The 17,369-nt window shown below is 43.9% G+C and overlaps 1 protein-coding gene across 2 annotated transcripts in view; it reads left to right on the top strand.

Annotated features, from left to right (window-relative positions):
- Positions 1 to 17,369, top strand: part of inpp5j (inositol polyphosphate-5-phosphatase J) — a 67,926-nt gene extending 50,557 nt beyond the window's left edge. The window contains exons 8-13 of one of the 2 annotated variants that reach the window (XM_033043693.1): positions 6,905 to 7,014; positions 8,282 to 8,498; positions 10,111 to 10,248; positions 11,224 to 11,307; positions 13,347 to 13,451; positions 15,668 to 17,369. In XM_033043693.1, the coding sequence (XP_032899584.1) occupies positions 6,905 to 7,014; positions 8,282 to 8,498; positions 10,111 to 10,248; positions 11,224 to 11,307; positions 13,347 to 13,451; positions 15,668 to 16,453 (1,440 nt within the window). In that variant the 3' untranslated portion in view covers positions 16,454 to 17,369. The remainder of the gene's footprint in view (positions 1 to 6,904; positions 7,015 to 8,281; positions 8,499 to 10,110; positions 10,249 to 11,223; positions 11,308 to 13,346; positions 13,452 to 15,667) is intronic. The other variant, XM_033043694.1, reaches the window with a different exon arrangement.

Genomic DNA, 17,369 nt, shown 5'->3' with positions numbered 1-17,369 from the left:
AGAAGGGTCTTCATTCCTATTCTCCAGCGATGCTGCCTGTCCCGCTGAGTTACTCCAGCTTTTTGCGTCTATCTGCAGTTCCTTCTGACACAACCTACAAACCTGTACGTCTTTGTAATGTGGGAGGAAACCTGAGCACTCCGAGAAAACCCACGCAGGTCACGGGGAGAACGAGCAGACTCCGTACAGACAAGACCCGTGGTCAGGATCGAGCCCGGGTCTCTGGCACTGTAAGGCAGCAACTCTACCACTAGTTGGGATGACAGATGACGCAATGGGCTAAGTGTTCGGCTGGCAACCGGAAGGTAGCCGGTTCGAATCCCGCTTGGAGTGCATACTGTCGTTGTGTCCTTGGGCAAGACACTTCACCCACCTTTGCCAGTGTGTGAATGTGTGTGAGTGATTGGTGGTGGTCGGAGGGGCCGTAGGCGCAGATTGGCAGCCACGCTTCCGTCAGTCTGCCCCAGGGCAGCTGTGGCTACAGAAGTAGCTCACCACCACCGAGTGTGACTGAGGAGTGAATGAATAATGCGATGTAAAGCGCCTTGAGTATTAGAAAGGCGCTATATAAATCCCATCCATTATTATTATTATTACCACTGCACCATTGTGCCACACCAGAATTTTCATGGTTCTGGTGATTCTTTCCTCTAAGCCAAAAGATTGTCCCCTTCCCATCTCAAACGCAAAAATATAAAAAATAGGCCCTTTGTGCCTGTTCTGTCATTCTTTTTTTTAATATATTTTTTTATTAAAGGTAATCAATTACAATGCTTCAAACAACTTTATATCAAATTAATTCAATTTGCCTTAAGTAAAACACTAGTAATACTTATCTACTATTTTTTTAGAAATAATGATAGAGAAAGAATAGAACAGTTATAAATCATTAAGAGAGTGATTAAATAATAATTTGATTATATATAAGAAAGAAAAGAGAAACGAAAAAAAAAAAAAAAAAAAAAAAAAATTTTTAGTAACCACAATATGTATTATTAATAACACTACTACAAGTGATAGTATCAATAAAGACATATATGTAATTCCAATATAAAAATGAATTATTCTCACCAAATCCCGCAGGGTGCACGCCGAGCTGTGTTGCCAAGAACAGCTACTTCTCTAAATACTGTATATATGGAGACCATATCTGTTCAAAAGAATTATACTTGTCCAATAGGACAAATCTAATTCTTTCCAGATGTAACGTCTCCATCATCTCTGTTGCCCACATTTGGTTGTGGGGGATAATGTTCCCTTCCAAAATTTCAATATGATTTTTTTTTCCAATTATTAAACAGTAATCAAAGAAATTTCTTTGATTTACTGTAAGTGATAGATGTAAATCCGGAATTCCAAATATTATTAGCTTTGGGTTAGGGTCCAATTTAACTTTGATGACTTCAGAAATAACTTTAAAAATTTCTGTCCAGTAATAATTCAATTTAGGACATGTAACGAAACTATGTATTAAATTTGCCTCTGCTTTCTTGCACTTATCACAAATAGCGGAGAGATTCGGAAAAATACTATTTAATTTAGTTTTCGAATAATGTAACCTATATAATACTTTAAATTGTATCAGTATATGTCTGGCGTTTAATGAACACCGGTGTATTCGTTGTAGACTTTCTTCCCAGTTTTCTTTTGTTATAGCCAATCCCATTTCATTTTCCCATGCTTGACGATATACTTCCGTTATTGGATTCTCCTTATCCAAAATGATGTTATATATATAGGCTATTAATTTTTCTGTATTTGGATATAAATTAAACAGTTCATCTAACAATCCTGCTTCTTTATTTTTATAATCTTGTGTATTGGATTTAATATAATCTCTAATTTGTAAATACCTAAACAAATGTTGTGGAGACAATCCATAAATATCTTGTAACTCCTGGAATAAAAGAAATTTTCCTTTTCTATACAGGTGTTCTATCCTTGTAATTCCTAAATCATCCCATTGTTTAAACCCCCCATCTAATATAGCAGGTTTAAACGATGGATTATTCATAATTGGTAATCTAAATGAGAGATTATCCAAGTGTAGAGTCTTAACTATTTGTTTCCAAATACGTCTATTATTATATATTATTAGGTTGTCTTTATAATATTTTTTTTGTACTTCCGTTGGTGCAAAAATTATCGAACCTACATTGAAAGGTAGACAGTCCTCCTTTTCTATATTTAACCATGTCGGTTCATGATCCATATTTACCCACCAGAAATTCATATTCTTAATCTGAACAGCCCAAAAATAATATAAAAAGTTTGGAAGTGCTAATCCTCCATTTATCTTAGCTTTGCATAGATGTTTTTTATTTATTCTGTGATTTTTATAATCCCAAATAAAACTATTGACAATATTATCAATTTTTTTAAAAAAAGTTTTCGGAAGAAAAAAAGGAATAGCCTGAAACAAATATAACAACTGCGGTAGAAATACCATCTTTATGGCACTTATTCTACCAATCATGGATATAGGCAGTGTTTTCCAATATAAAATATTTTTTCTAAGTTTATCTAATAGTTGAGGATAGTTGGATTTTATTAATGAGTTATGAGTTTTAGTTACGTTAATCCCTAAATATTTAAGTTTGTCTGTAACTACTTTTAATGGGTATTGTTGTAATGTATTAAGATTTATTCCTGTTATTGGCATAATCTCGCTTTTATCCCAATTAATCCTATACCCAGAAAATGCACCAAACTTAGTTATAATGTTTAGCAGGTTGGGAATACTAATTTCCGGTTTTGTAATATAAATCAAAACATCATCTGCATATAAAGAAATTTTATTAATTGTTGTATCAGTATTATAGCCATATATTTCAGGTTCAGATCTAATTTTTTCCGCCAATGGTTCTATCACCAATGCGAACAATAAGGGTGATAACGGACATCCCTGTCTGCATCCCCTAGAGAGTTTGAATTTGGCTGATAAAATTTGGTTAGTCAAAATTCTTGCCATAGGATTCGAGTATAAAATTCTTACCCATTTACAAAATCTATCCCCCAATTGAAACTTTTCCATTATATTAAATAAATACATCCATTCCACCTGATCAAACGCTTTTTCTGCATCTAGTGATATAACCGCTAGTTCCGTATCTCGTATTCTTTTTGAATATATAATATTAAACAAACGTCTGAGATTATGGGATGAGTAACGTTTTGGGATAAAACCTGTTTGATCATAATGTATTAATTTAGAGATCACTAAACTTAATCTCCTAGATAAGACCTTAGTTAATATTTTTTGGTCTGTATTTAAAAGGGCAATCGCTCTATATGATCCAGGATCTTCCAAATCCTTATCTACTTTAGGGATGAGTGTAATTGTGGATTCATTTAAAGATTCTGGTAATTTTCCTTGGTCATATGCATATCTATACATTATTTGTAATCTTGGGGAAATCAGATCTTGAAATTTTTTATAAAATTCTGCACTCAGGCCATCTGGGCCCGCTGCTTTTCCGTTCTTTAGCGAACTAATTGATTCTATAATATCTTTTACTGTTATTTCAGCATTTAACAATTCTCTACCTTCCTGATCTAAGCTATTGATTTGACATTCTTGTAAAAATATTTCCATACTATCTGTTTGTCCTGTTAGTTTTGACGAATAAAGATTTTTATAATATTGTAAAAATCTATCATTAATATCTTTTGGAGTAATTAATATATTTCCATACTCAGATCTAATTCCGTGTATCATCTTCTCATCTTCTAATTTTCTAAGCTGTCGTGCTAGTAATTTTTGTGGCTTATCTCCAAATTCAAAATACACTTGCTTAGTTTGTTGAAAAAGTTTAATCACTTGATTAGAATATATTTTATTTAATCTATATTTTACTGATGCAATTTTATTACTTAACTCTTTGGAAGGCTGTTTTATATTTTCATTATCTAGACGTTTTATCTCATTTTCTAAATTTTGTTCTATTTTTCGATTTTCTTTATTGAGATGTGCTTGTGCGGATATTATTGCGCCACGCATGAATGCCTTAAATGTGTCCCAAAATAGTGATGGAGAAGTTTCAGGATTATCATTAGTTTCAAAAAATAATTTAATCTGATCCATCACATATTTACAACAGTCATTGTCCTTTAATATCTGAGGGTTAAATCTCCAGGTAGTAGTTTTATTAGATATATCTTTTAATTTTATCTTAAATGTTAATGGCGCATGATCCGAGATGATAATATTATGATATTTTGCATCATACGTAAAAGGAAGTAATTTAGAATCTATTAAAAAATAATCTATCCTCGAATAGGTTCCATGTACGGGCGAGAAAAAAGAATATTCTCGTCCGGATGGATTATCTAACCTCCAGATGTCTTTAATATTAGATGTATTGATAAAAGCATTTATGAATTTACTTGATTTCGAGGCAGCTTTCCTTTTTGCGGATGATCTATCTAGATAATTATCTAAAGTACAATTTAAATCACCTCCAATTATTAAATTGTGTTGAGTGGATATAGGAATATTATTAAATATTTTCTTAAAAAATAATGGATTATCAAAATTAGGGGCATATATATTCATTAAAATTACCTTTTTTGAATATAATTCCCCTGTAATTATTACATATCTGCCTTCTTTATCCTCTATAATAGAACTTTGTATGAAAGGTATACCTTTGCGAATAATTATTGCAACTCCTCTAGATTTATGAATAAATGTAGAATGATACACCTTAGAAATCCATTTAGCTGTTAATCTATGTTCTGTCATTCTATGCAATCCTGGCTGATCCTTTGGAATTCTCTGCCACAGAAGGTAGTTGAGGCCAGTTCATTGGCTGGATTTAAGATGCAGTTAGATGTGGCCCTTGTGGCTAAAGGGATCAGGGGGTATGGAGAGAAGGCAGGTATGGGATATTGATTTGGATGATCAGCCATGATCATATTGAATGGCGGTGCAGGCTCGAAGGGCCGAATGGCCTACTCCTGCACCTATTTTCTATGTTTATTGTAATACCATATTACAGGGCACAGTACCATACTGCAGTGCTGGGCGGCAGTGCCACAGCAGGTGGAGCTGCTGCCTCACAGAACCAGAGACCCGGATTCGATCCTGACTGTGCGGAGTTTGCACGTTCTCCCAGTGACTGGTTGGGTTTCATCCGTGGGCTCCAGATTCCTCCCACATCCCAAAGACGTGCGGGTGTGTAGGTTAAATGGCCTCTGTACAATTGCCCCTCTAGTCTGTAGGGAGTGAATGAGAAAGTGGGGATAACATGGAACTAGTGTGAATGGGTGATCGATGGTCGGCGTGGACTCAGTGGACAGAAGGGCCCGTTTCCTTGTGGTATCTCTAAGCTAAACAAGGGTTTTTCGGCCCGAAACGTCGCCTATTTCCTTCGCTCCATAGATGCTGCTGCACCCGCTGAGTTTCCCCAGCAATTTTGTGTACCATTCCCATTCTCTACCTATTTCCCTTGGTGTACCGAGGAGATACTGCCCTCTGGTGGTGGGGTGAATGCTTGCTGGTGAACATAAATTACATTAAAGGCAGAGACACCTTTGCACCAGATGCTTGGATCTTGAACAAAAACCCAAAGTGTTGGAGGAACTCAGCGGGTCAGGCAGCATCTGTGGAGGGATTGGACTTGAGAGAGTTGTACACATGTTCTGAGCATATTTGTTCCTCTAACTTTAAGTAACATCCCCTCTCTCTCAGTCCCCGCATCTTAGTTCTCCAACCAGTTCTGCTGTCCTCCTGGTTAAATATTAGTGATTGTATGCCGCGTTGTCACCTTCCCCTCAGCTAACAATGAGCCATTGCACATTTCCTGAACAACATCTGCTTTGATCTGTCGTTTTCACACCTTACACTTCCATATCTCTAGACTCCTTCTCCCCTGGCTCTCAGTCTGAAGAAGGCTCGACCTGGAACGTCACCCATTCCTTCTCTCCAGAGATGCTGCCTGTCCCGCTGAGTTACTCCGGTATTTTGTGTCTATCTTCGGTGACAACCGGTATCTGCAGTTCCTTCCTATTTAAAATGTTACCTTTGCTTTCCTTGGTCTCCTGACACAAGTTAATCTCTCCTCTAACTGTTGGCCTATCTCCAACAACACAGCCCTTGCACAGTGATGAGAAACATAGAAACATAAAAATTAGGTGCAGGAGGAGGCCATTCGGCCCTTTGAGCCAGCACCGCCATTCATTGCGATCATGGCTGATTGTCCCCAATCAATAATCCATGCCTGCCTTCTCCCCCATATCCCTTGACTCCACTAGCCCCTAGAGCTCTATCTAACTCTCTCTTAAATCCACCCAGTGACTTGGCCTCCACTGCCCTCTGTGGCAGGGAATTCCACAAATTCACACCTCTCTGGGTGAAAACATTTTTTCTCACCTCAGTCTTAAATGTAATTGTAAGACCGTGGCCCCTGGTTCTGGACTCGCCCAACATTGGGAACATTTTTCCTGCATCTAGCTTGTCCAGTCCTTTTATAATTTTATATGTTTCTATAAGATCCCCCTCATCCTTCGAAACTCCAGTGAATACAAGCCTAGTCTTTTCAATCTTTCCTCATATGACAGTCCCGCCATCCCAGGGATTAATCTCGTTAACCTACGCTGCACTGCCTCAATCACAAGGATGTCCTTCCTCAAATTAGGAGACCAAAACTGTACACAATACTCCAGATGTGGTCTTACGAGAACCCTATACAACTGCAGAAGAACCTCTCTACTCCTATACTGAAATCCTCTCGTTATGCCTTGATTATTTGCTCGAGTATTGGGATCCTCGGCCTTCCAACACGGAGGTGTGAGGGGGATGGTTGTCACTGAACCAAGGTCAACATCCACCAATGAATGCCAAAATAATCAGCTTGCCCTGGTCGGTGACCACCTTATTAACAATATGATTTCTCTTTGTTAGTTGAACATCGCCAAGGTGATTGAGCCTGCACTGAATGGATTTCAGGAAGGTCCCCTCAGCTTCAGGCCAACGTATAAGTACGACGTGGGCACAAACACATTTGACACCAGGTAGGACAACTCATCCTTCTCTGCTTGTGACATACGGGAACGTTTCTTCTACGCGTTGGTCTACAGTTAGGAAAGACATTTGCGTGCAGAAGTGTATTAACACTATTAATTGTCCACATTCAACCAGCTACCTCTACCACACTGAAACCAAGAGGGGCAGCACAGTGGCGCAGCGGTAGAGTTGCTGCCTTACAGTGCCAGAGACCCGGGTTCGATCCTGTCTGTGGGTGCTGTCTATATGGAGTTTGCACGTTCTCCCTGTGACCGCGTGGGTTTTCTCCGGGTGCTCCGGTCTCTTCCCACATTCCAAAGATATGCAGGTTTGTAGGTTAATTGGCTTTTGCAAATTATCTCTGGTGTGTAGGATAGAACTTGTGCATGGGTGATCAGCAAGGACTCGATGGGCCGAAGGACCTGTTTCCCTTTAGTATCTCGAAAACTAGAAGTGAAATTAACTCCATTTTGTTACAAACTAAAGGGGCCTGTCCCACCTGGGCGACCTAGTCCGCGAGTTCTGGCGAGTTTGACCTCGACTCGTACTCGCAGCATGGTCGACACGAGGTCGTAGGTGGTCTTCGTAACTCTCCTTCATGCTCGAGAGTGGTCTCCGCGTACTCGAGGCCTCAGCTAGGTCGCGGCGTTTTTTTCAACACGTTAAAAAATGCCCGCGAGTGAAAGAAGGTCGCCATGGAAAAAAATCGATACTTTTTTTACACGTAGGTTTAGTCGTAGTAGGTCGGCATGTTAGTCGTAGGTAATCGAGGGTAGTCGTAGATAGTCTTCATCATAGTCGAAGGGAGGTCGAAAGAGATCGAAGGAGGTCGTCTTCACTCTCCAATTGTCCAATTTTCCCGAAGTTAGTCGTAGCTAGTCGAAGCTGGTCTTCAACATAGTCGAAGGAGGTCTTCAACATGACATTTTTTCAAACTCTTCTAAACTTGCCAATTAGGTTGCCCAAGTGGGACAGCCCCCTTAACTCTAGCATTATCCCTTGTTCTACCTTCCAATTTCACTTCCCTCCTTAACTTGCTCCCTTTTGTCTCCTTTTCATCTCTGGACCTCGTCCACCCATCCACCAACGCCTGTAACCTTGGTGCTGCCGGGGTTGGTGGATGAGGAAGATACGATGGTAGTATTTGCGAGACTTCTGGATAGGCATACGGATATGCAGTGAATGGATTATGTGCGGGCAGATAAGAAATGTTCAGCAACTCTAAGGCTATTGCATGCTCTAATTTCACTGTTGCAATTTTCCAATGGCTCCTAGTTCCAAGAAACGCAAACCTGCCTGGACAGATCGGATTCTCTGGAGGGTGAAGATGTCCGACTGCTACGACCTATTGCAGAACTCCACGTTGTTGTCAAGGGGCAAGTCGCCAGTCGGCAACAGCAACCACATTGAGGTGTTGCAGCACGCCTACCACAGTCACATGGAGTACTTCATCAGCGACCACAAGCCTGTCTCTGCCATCTTCTGCTTGAAGGTGGGTGATTGTTGCTCAAATTAGCAAGTGGGAAAGCAGCCGAGGAATTGTGTGGGAGCGCAGGGCAGGAATATGGAAGCAATATGGTGGTGCAGCGGTAGAGTTGCTGCCTTACAGAGCTTGCAGCACCGGAGACCCGGCTTCGATCCTGACTACGGGTGCTGTCTGCACGGAGTTTGTATATTCTCCCCGTGACTGCATGGGTTTTCTCCGAGATCTTCGGTTTCCTCCCACACTCCAAAGACGGACAGGTTTATAGGTTAATTGGCTTGGTGTATGTCTAAAATAGTTTTAGACATACAGGTCCGCTCCAACTCCGAGTTCTTTTAAATCGGGGCTGAAGACTTTTCTGTTTGAAGCTGCTTCTAATTAAATTAAATAATTATTCATTTCTTACACTGCACTGTAACTTTTATTCTTGTATTTTATACTTGTCTTATTCTATTTTAGCTTGTTTTTATTTTCTATTCTTTTTCATGACTGTTTTTAATGCTTTGTGTAAAAGCACATTGAGTAACCTTGTTGCTGAAATGTGCTAGAAAAACAAACTTGCTTGCCAGTGTGTGTAGGATAGTGTTAATGTGCGGGGATCGCTGGTCGGTGCGGACTCGGTGGGCTGAAGGGTCTGTTTCCGTGCTGTATCTCTAAACTAAACTAAACTAAACTTGCACAAATTTGTCTGTCTTTGAGATGGGAAGGAAATAATGGTCATTCTGCTGACATTTCAGCAGGCGGGTTATACTTAGTTTAGTTTAGAGATACAGCGCGGAATCCGGCCCTACGGCCGACCGCCGCGCCAACCAGCGATCCTCGCACATTAACGCAACCCTACACAAATTAGGGACAATTTTTACATTAATACCAGGCCAATGAACCTACAAACCTGTAGGTCTTTGGAGTGTTGGAGGAGACCCGGGTCTCTGGCGCTGTGAGGCAGTAGCTGTATCGCTAGGCAACCGTGCCACCTCTTCCTTGAACTCATTGAGATGGGACCGGAATGAGGTTATTCGTGCACAGTGGTGCAGCAGTAGAGTTGCTGCCTCACAGCACAAGAGGCCTGGGTTCGATCCCGACTATGGGTGCTGTCTGTGTGGAGTTTGTACGTTTTACCCCTGTGACCCGCGTGGGCTTCCTCTAGGTGTTTAGTTTTAGTTTCGGGATAAAAGAGCAGAAACAGGCCCTTCAACCCACCGAGCCCGTGCTGACCAGCAATCACCCGTACACTAGCATTACCATACACACCAGGGACAATTTACAATTTTTACCGAGGCCATTTAACCTACAAACCTGCACGTCTTTGGAGTGTGGGAGGAAACCGGAGCACCCGGAGAAACCCCACGTGGGGGAATGTACAAACTCCATACAGGCAGCATCCGTAGTTGGGATCGAACCTGGGTCTCTGGCGCAGTAAGTAGCAACTCTACCCCGGTGGGTTACAGGGAGAAGGCAGGAGAATGGGGATGAGAGGAAATGATAGATTGGCCACGATGGAATGGCAGAGCAGACTCAATGGGACGAATGGTCTAATTCTCGTGTGGTCTTATGTTTGTTGTTGGTCTGAACTCTTTGTACTTTGAGCTCTGCGATCTTCGTATATTTTTTTCCCCTGCAGTTTTCCCAGAAGCTCCAGACTCCGTTGATTCAGCTGCAGGTGGAGGACGAGTGGAACAAGCCGTCGGATGCTGTGGTCCGCTACAGAATGGCAAACTCATTTGCCAAGAGTTCGTGGGACTGGCTCGGCTTGTACAGGGTAAGCCCTTCACAGCACAACTCTGGGTCGGTCCGTAGCCCAGCCACGGTCTGCTATCCCCTATCGCTGGATGAGGTTCAAATCAATATCCTCAGGGCTTATGAGGTGTGTGAGGAGCAGGACTGAACAAAGAGTATAGGACATATCTGTCTCACGTGTGTCGAATCCAAGGTCGTGGACAGGAGCAGGGAATTCACCACTGTCTCAGTTGCCTGAATTCCTTTTCCAGAAGTGGAAACAAGGAACTGCAGACGCTGGTTCATACATAAGGACACAGGGGCGGCAGGGTGGCGCAGCGGCAGAGTTGCTACCTTACAGCGCCAGAGACACGGATTCGATTCCGACTACGGGTGCGGCCTGCACAGAGTTTGTACGTTCTCCACGTGACTCCGTGGGTTTTTTCCGGGTGCTCCGGATTCCTACCACACTCAAAAGACGTACAGTTTTGTTGATTAATTGGCTTCTGTAAACTGTAAATTGTCCCTAGTGTGTAGGATAGTGTTGGTCTGTGGTGTGATCACGGGTCGACTCGGACCCGGTGGGCCGAAGGGCCTGTTTCCACTCTGTACCTCGGAAGTCTAACATCAGAAGACACAAAGTGCTGGAGTCAAACAGCAGGTCAGGCAGCATCTCTGGAGAACACGGACAGGTGACGTATCGAGTCGGGACCCTTCTTCAGTCTTCAGGGTTATTACCCCGTACAAACGTCAGTCTGAAGAAGGATCCTGACCCGAAACCTCATCTATTCCTTTTCTCCAGAGATGCTGCTTGACCCCGCTGAGTTACTCCAGCATTTTGTGTCTATGCTCAGTTTAAACCAACATCTGCAGTTCCTTCCTACACTAGGATCAGGCTGTTGGCTCAAGGTACAGATTCAGTGTGGCACTTGGCTCGGTCACAAGTAGAGATATCAGAAAGACTACTAGCTTTAAACAACAGTCCGCTTTTGCTTTTCTTTCCTAACCACGTTCACAGGTCGGCTTTAAACATCACAAGGACTACATAACGTACGTCTGGGCAAAGCACGAGGATGCTGATTCAGACAAGCAATGTTATCAGGTAACTATTGCCAAGCAAGTTTGTAAACAATTATTGTTGCCCTGGGAAGCGGAGTGGTGGGGGTGCATTTGGAACATTGTTCCAACCTCCATCCAAGTGGGGGTTCAAACCCAAGTGGGGTTGTCCAAGCAAGATAAATGTGGAGATGTGAGCAACTTGCAAAGGCTGTGGTTATGAATGAATGAATGAATGAATGAATGAATGAATGAATGAATGAATGAATGAATATTTTATTTCCTCATGTTACAAGTCACAATGAAATTCCTTGTTTGCAAACCCAAGGTATGCAAAGACTCGCCACCTAAAGGGCGCTGACCAAGTTACAACGTATCCCCTTTGTTCTCCCCCCTCCCCCCATGCCCTCCTTTGTTCTCCCCCCTCCCTCCTGGTCCCCCCCCCCCAGCCCCATGCCAAGTCCTCCTTTGTTCTTTCCCCTCCCCACCCCCCCCACCCCCACCATCTGGCAGTCCCTCCCACTCCACGGCTGAGCCAAAACAAAAGCACATTGAATGAAGGAAAATGGGGTAGAGGGAACTAGGATCAGTCATGGGTGCATGTGACCTTGGCTGCACTAGGTGCGGATGTGTTTCGTACTGTTTTTTTTTTAACTAGGATGCACCAACCTTGACGTGGATGTGTTTTTTACTGGACGTGTTATTTCCAAGTCTTTAACTCTGTGTCTCCATTATGGATAAAAGCCTCCTCTCTCTCTGCTGACTATAAGGATCCAAACCAAACGACATTTGCTGAATCTCACACCAGTTTAAATGGGTGAGAGCTTATTGCACCAAATTATCATCGCTTGGTATTAAATTGGCTACCTCAATTGATACATTAAGACTGGTCTTCTTAATTTGTTGGGATTAGGTAGAATTAACATCTAAACTAGACGATACCATAGCAGGCATCAAAATATATTTTAGCTAACTTCATCTTTACAACCAAGCATCAATTTATTGGAATGTATAACTTATCTGTTTATATTCTGCGGGTAACTGCATCAGTAATCATACGGCCAATTCTCACCGGAAATCCATTGCACAAACCAACCTCCCTTCCATTGATTCCATTTACACTTCACGCTGCCTCCACAAGGCAACCATCATTGCTGAGGGCAAGTCGCACCCCGGCCACTCCTTCTTCTCCCATTTACCCTCAGGCAAGAGGTGCAGAAGTGTGAAAACGATCACCTCCAGATTCAGGGACAGTTTCTTCCCAGCTGTTATCAGGTAACTGAACCATCCTACCACCAATTAGAGAGCAGTCCCGAACTACTATTTGCTATTGGAGACCCGCGGACTATCTTTGATCGGACTTTACAGGACTTTATCTTGCACCAAGCATTATTCACGATATTCCCTTTATCATGTATCTGTACACTGTGAATGGCTTAATTGTAATCGCAGATTGTTTAGTTTAGAGACACAGCACGGAAACAGGCCCTTCGGCCCACCGAGTTGGCGCCAACCAGTGACCCCCACATATTAACACTATCCTACACAGGCTGGGGGCAATTTTTACATTTTTACAAATTTTACATTTACCAAGCCAATTTACCTACAAACCTGTACGTCTTTGGAGTGTGGGAGGAAACCGGAGCATACGGCCTTTTGACTCTTCAGAGACGTCGATCCCAACTACGGGTGCTCTCTGTACGGAGTTTGCACGTTCTCCCCATGACTGCGTGGGTTTTCTCCGAGATCTTCGGTTTCCTCCCACACTCCAAAGACGTCCAGGTTTGTAGGTTAATTGGCTTGGCATAAATGTAAAAATTGTCCCCAGTGTGTGTAGGATAGTGTTAATGTGCGGGGATCGCTGGTCGGTGCGGACTCGGTGGGCCGAAGGGCCTGTTTCCGTGCTGTATCTCCAAACTAAACCAAACGCTTGCAATCCCAATCTTTGCCCGTATATACAACGACGGATAAGACACAGGAAAGGGTCAGAGACGCTTCTTCAGGGAGGAGCAACGGACCAGCAAACTGAAGACTGTCGAATTCCATGCCATTATCTGTTGTAGAATTTCTTCCGTTTCTCTGCAGGTCATGTTCAGTGAGGATTCCATGCCCAAAGGCACCGGCGAGTATATCCTGTGTTACTACAGCAACAATTCCAACACCATTGTGGGAGTTACCGAGCCATTCCAGGTCAGATCAATCAGTCCAAGAACTGCCCCCGACTTGCACCACTTGTCCATCATGCTGCATGTGCTTGCCTTACGATTTGCAAGAACCTATTTCACAAATCAGCCTCACGATGCATGCAGACAAATGCACTGGTTTGTGCATCCACTGGATGCTGTTGTGATTGGCGTCGATCAACCTGCGACTACCTAGGCAGCTTGGCGTCGAAGCACTTGCTTTGCTGTAGTGAAACAGGAACGATCCTCCACCTCCCTCCCTCCTGCTGTGTGAAAGCTTCCTTCATTCTCCCGATCAGTAGTGGAATGTGGCAAATAACTTAAAGCACTTGCCTGCTTTGGAAATGCAGAAATCCTGAGCAAATGCAAAGAAAAACCTACTTGTGAAATTGAATTTTCTCCCTCCTCCTGACATTTCCGGCTCTTCCTTCCTTCCTCTGTGGGCATCAGAAATCCCCAATATCAGCAATCAATAGATCATTCCTAATAATCCTAAATTTAGAGATACAGAGTGGAACTGGGCCCTTCGACCCATCGAGTACATGCCGACTAGCGATCACCCCCCCCCCCCCCCCTGCACATTAACATAATTCTGCACACTAGGGACAATGTACAATTTCACTGAAGACAATTAACTTCTCCACACTAGTTTTATATTTTCTCACTTTCGCATCCACTCCCTGCACACAAGGGGCAATTTACCTGTAAACCCGCGCGTCTTAGGAGGAAACCCACGTGTTCAAAGGGAGAACCCTCTTTAGACAGAGGGCAGTTAATCTGTGGAACTCATTGCCACAGAGGGCTGTGGAGGCCAAGTCAGTGGATATTTTTAAGGCAGAGATAGACAAATTCTGGATTTTAATGGGTGTCAAGGATTATGGGGAGCAGGCAGGAAAATGGGATTAGGAGGCAATAGATCAGCCATGATTGAACGGGGGAGTCGACTTGATGGGCCGAATGGCCTAATTCTACCCCTGTAACTTGTGAACGTGCAAACACCACACAGACAGCTCCCGTGTTCAGGATCGAACCCGGGTCACTGGCGTTGGGAGGCAGCTGTGCCACTGTGCCGTCCTTAATGTGCAAGCTTCGCCAGTAACAGTGGAGGCACCCGCAATTACTCAGCACGTTCGCCCAGTGGGGAACTGAGCCAAGCAGGGAATGTAACCTTTAGTCTACTAGTAATAACAGCAAGTTCATTGGGTATGTCATCGTAGAAGAAGGCCTTCATTCATCTTTTGCCTATTCATAAGCCTCACAGTCAAAAACCCAGGTTCGATCCTGACCTCGGGTGCTGTCTGTGTGGAGTTTACACGTTCTCCCAGTGACTGCGCGGATTGCCTCCGGGTGCTCCAGTTTCCTCCCACATCCCAATGATGTGCGGGTTTGTAGGTTAATTTGCCCTCGGTAAAGTGTCCTTGGTGTGACGGGAGTGGATGCGAATGTTGGATAACATCGAACTAGTGTGAAGGGGTGATCGGTGGTTGGCGTGGTCTTGGTGGGCCGAAGGGCCTGTTTCCATGCCACGTCTCCAAATCTAAAACTAAACCCCATGTCCCTTGATTCCCTTAATAATTATGTCATGAATATACTCATCCCGCACAACTCTACAAGATTCACAACTCTGTGGGTGAAGACGCTTCTTCCTATCTGTCACTTATTTTCATGTTCATAAGTGATAGGGACAGAATTAGGCCAGTCGGCCCATCAAGTCTACTGCCCCACTCAATCATGGCTGATCTATCTCTCCCTCCTTTTGAAACTGTAACCCCTGGTTCTACACATCTCAGGCAGAGGAAGGCTCATCCCAGCATCTAGAATTGCAAATCCCTGTAAGAGTCATGGCTTGGGCTGAGAGTGTTGTAGGAATTGAGCTTACAAGACACTGAAAAGTTAGAGGTACATATGATCACTTTATGCTCTTTAGACCTCAATTATAAATTTTAGTATTCATAAAATAAGGGGCATATAAATAGATGTCCTGTACTTTCTCCTAAAATATTTGGGTTGGAGAACGCTCTGCAGACCAGTGATGGGGGGAGTATGGAACACCTTGATCTTGCCATGAATTATATCTCAAATGGTGGCAGCAGAGAGTCAGACGAGCTACCAGACTTTGCTCAAAATAACAAGAGGACATGAGGGGAAATGGTGACGCAGGTATGGCCTGATGGCAAATTCAATGTGGATTTCTCTTTTTGCTCTCTCTCTCTCTCTCTACAGATCATTCTTCCCTCATCCAGCTCAGACTCCAGCAAGTCGGACAGCGATTCCAGCTCCGACACGGAGGAGATGAGCACCCTGAAGCTGATCCGGCCTAAATCCAGGAGCCCGAGCCCGGGCAAAATGAAGAAGAGGAGGAGCAGGAGTCGGAGTAAGAGCCCGGTCATCCCCATCGCCAAGTCGCTGCAAGGCCTCAACCTCCGGGTGGGCTCCAAGCACAAGAGCAAAAGCCGCAGCCCATCGCCAAGGGGGGGCCCGTCGCCGAAAGCCAGGCCCCTCAAAGAGCCGGGAGCCAGAGCCGCGGTGGGAGATAGCCTGAGCCCCGATGGTGACCTGCATGAAGTGTCCTCACCTTCAGCCGGTCCAAGGCATTCGGCAGCTCAAGGGAATGGCCAGGGCTCAGTTGCCAACGTTGCCTCTGCCACTTGCACAGTGAGGCCTGGTAGCCAGGCTTTACAGCCACATGACGGCAGTGGTGTCCAGCATCCCCGCCTGTCTCCAAAACTCTCCCGCTCACCTCTCCGGGACGGGCCTGCCGTGCCGAATCCGGGCGAAGCAGGTCCGTTCCCCAGTAGCAAGAACCATCCCTCCAGGTCTCCCAGTCCCAAGGTCTGGGTGACCAGCGCTCACGCCGGGACTCCGGCCAGAGAAGGCCAGAACACAGCAATGACCACAGAGAGAACCATGGGCACGAAGACCACCAGAGGTGACGGTGAAAGCACCACAAGCCTGGAGCTGGAGCTGAAACCTGTCCCACACCCATCACCAAAAACAACACGGAAGTGAAAAAAACCGCCTCGTTCCACTGTGAATGCTCATCTAAGCACAAACTATAATTGTTACTCATAGCTGAAAAGAATGTGTAGAACAATCAACCTTGTTTTTAATGTGGAGTTGAACTCCGATCTGAGCCTTTGGTAATATTGTGTGGATGCAATCATTTAGTTACCAAATCCATCATGGGAAATAGCATCGTGAGGTGTAATAGGAACTGCAACCCAGCTCCCTATTCTCATTTCCTTCTTACCTGTTTGCCCATTCCTGCTGAATGTGTATCTTCCCGGGATCGCTGCAATCGAGGAGGTGGGAACTTTCCCTCTGGGTCTGGAACCCCTGCTAGTATGGAGACACAAGGAACTGCAGATGCTGGAATCTTGCACAGAACACAAAGTGCTGGAGTAACTCAGCGGGTCAGGCAGCAGCAGCATCTCTGGAAGACACGGACAGGCCATGTTTCAAGTCGTGACCACTCTTCAGACTGAAGGATTCCGACCCGAAACGTCACCCATCCGTATCCTCCAGTTTAGTTTATTGTCACGTGTACCAAGGTACAGTGAAAAGCTTTTGTTGTGTGCTAACCAGTCAGCGGAAAGACTATACACGATTACAATCAAGCCATCCACAGTGTACTGATACATGATACAGGGAATCAAAGAGTCGTAGCAATATTAAACATTCTTTGGTATTTCAGCAAGGTCATTTCCTCATGGATGGTTAAAATTTTGGTCAATTTTGTGGAACAACCTTTGGTCACCAATCCTAATAATTCCTTGTGTGACATGGTGTCACATCTTAACCACATAATAACCATATAACAATGACAGCACGGAAACAGGCCATCTCGGCCCTACAAGTCCGTGTCGAACACTTATTTTCCCCTAGTCCCATCTACCTGCACTCAGACCATAACCCTCCATTCTTT

The sequence above is a fragment of the Amblyraja radiata genome, chromosome 25 (assembly GCF_010909765.2).
Source record: "Amblyraja radiata isolate CabotCenter1 chromosome 25, sAmbRad1.1.pri, whole genome shotgun sequence".
Classification (NCBI taxonomy): Eukaryota; Metazoa; Chordata; class Chondrichthyes; order Rajiformes; family Rajidae; genus Amblyraja; species Amblyraja radiata.
Note: the sequence above shows the minus strand (reverse complement) of the source record. Positions and strands in the feature narration are given on the sequence as shown.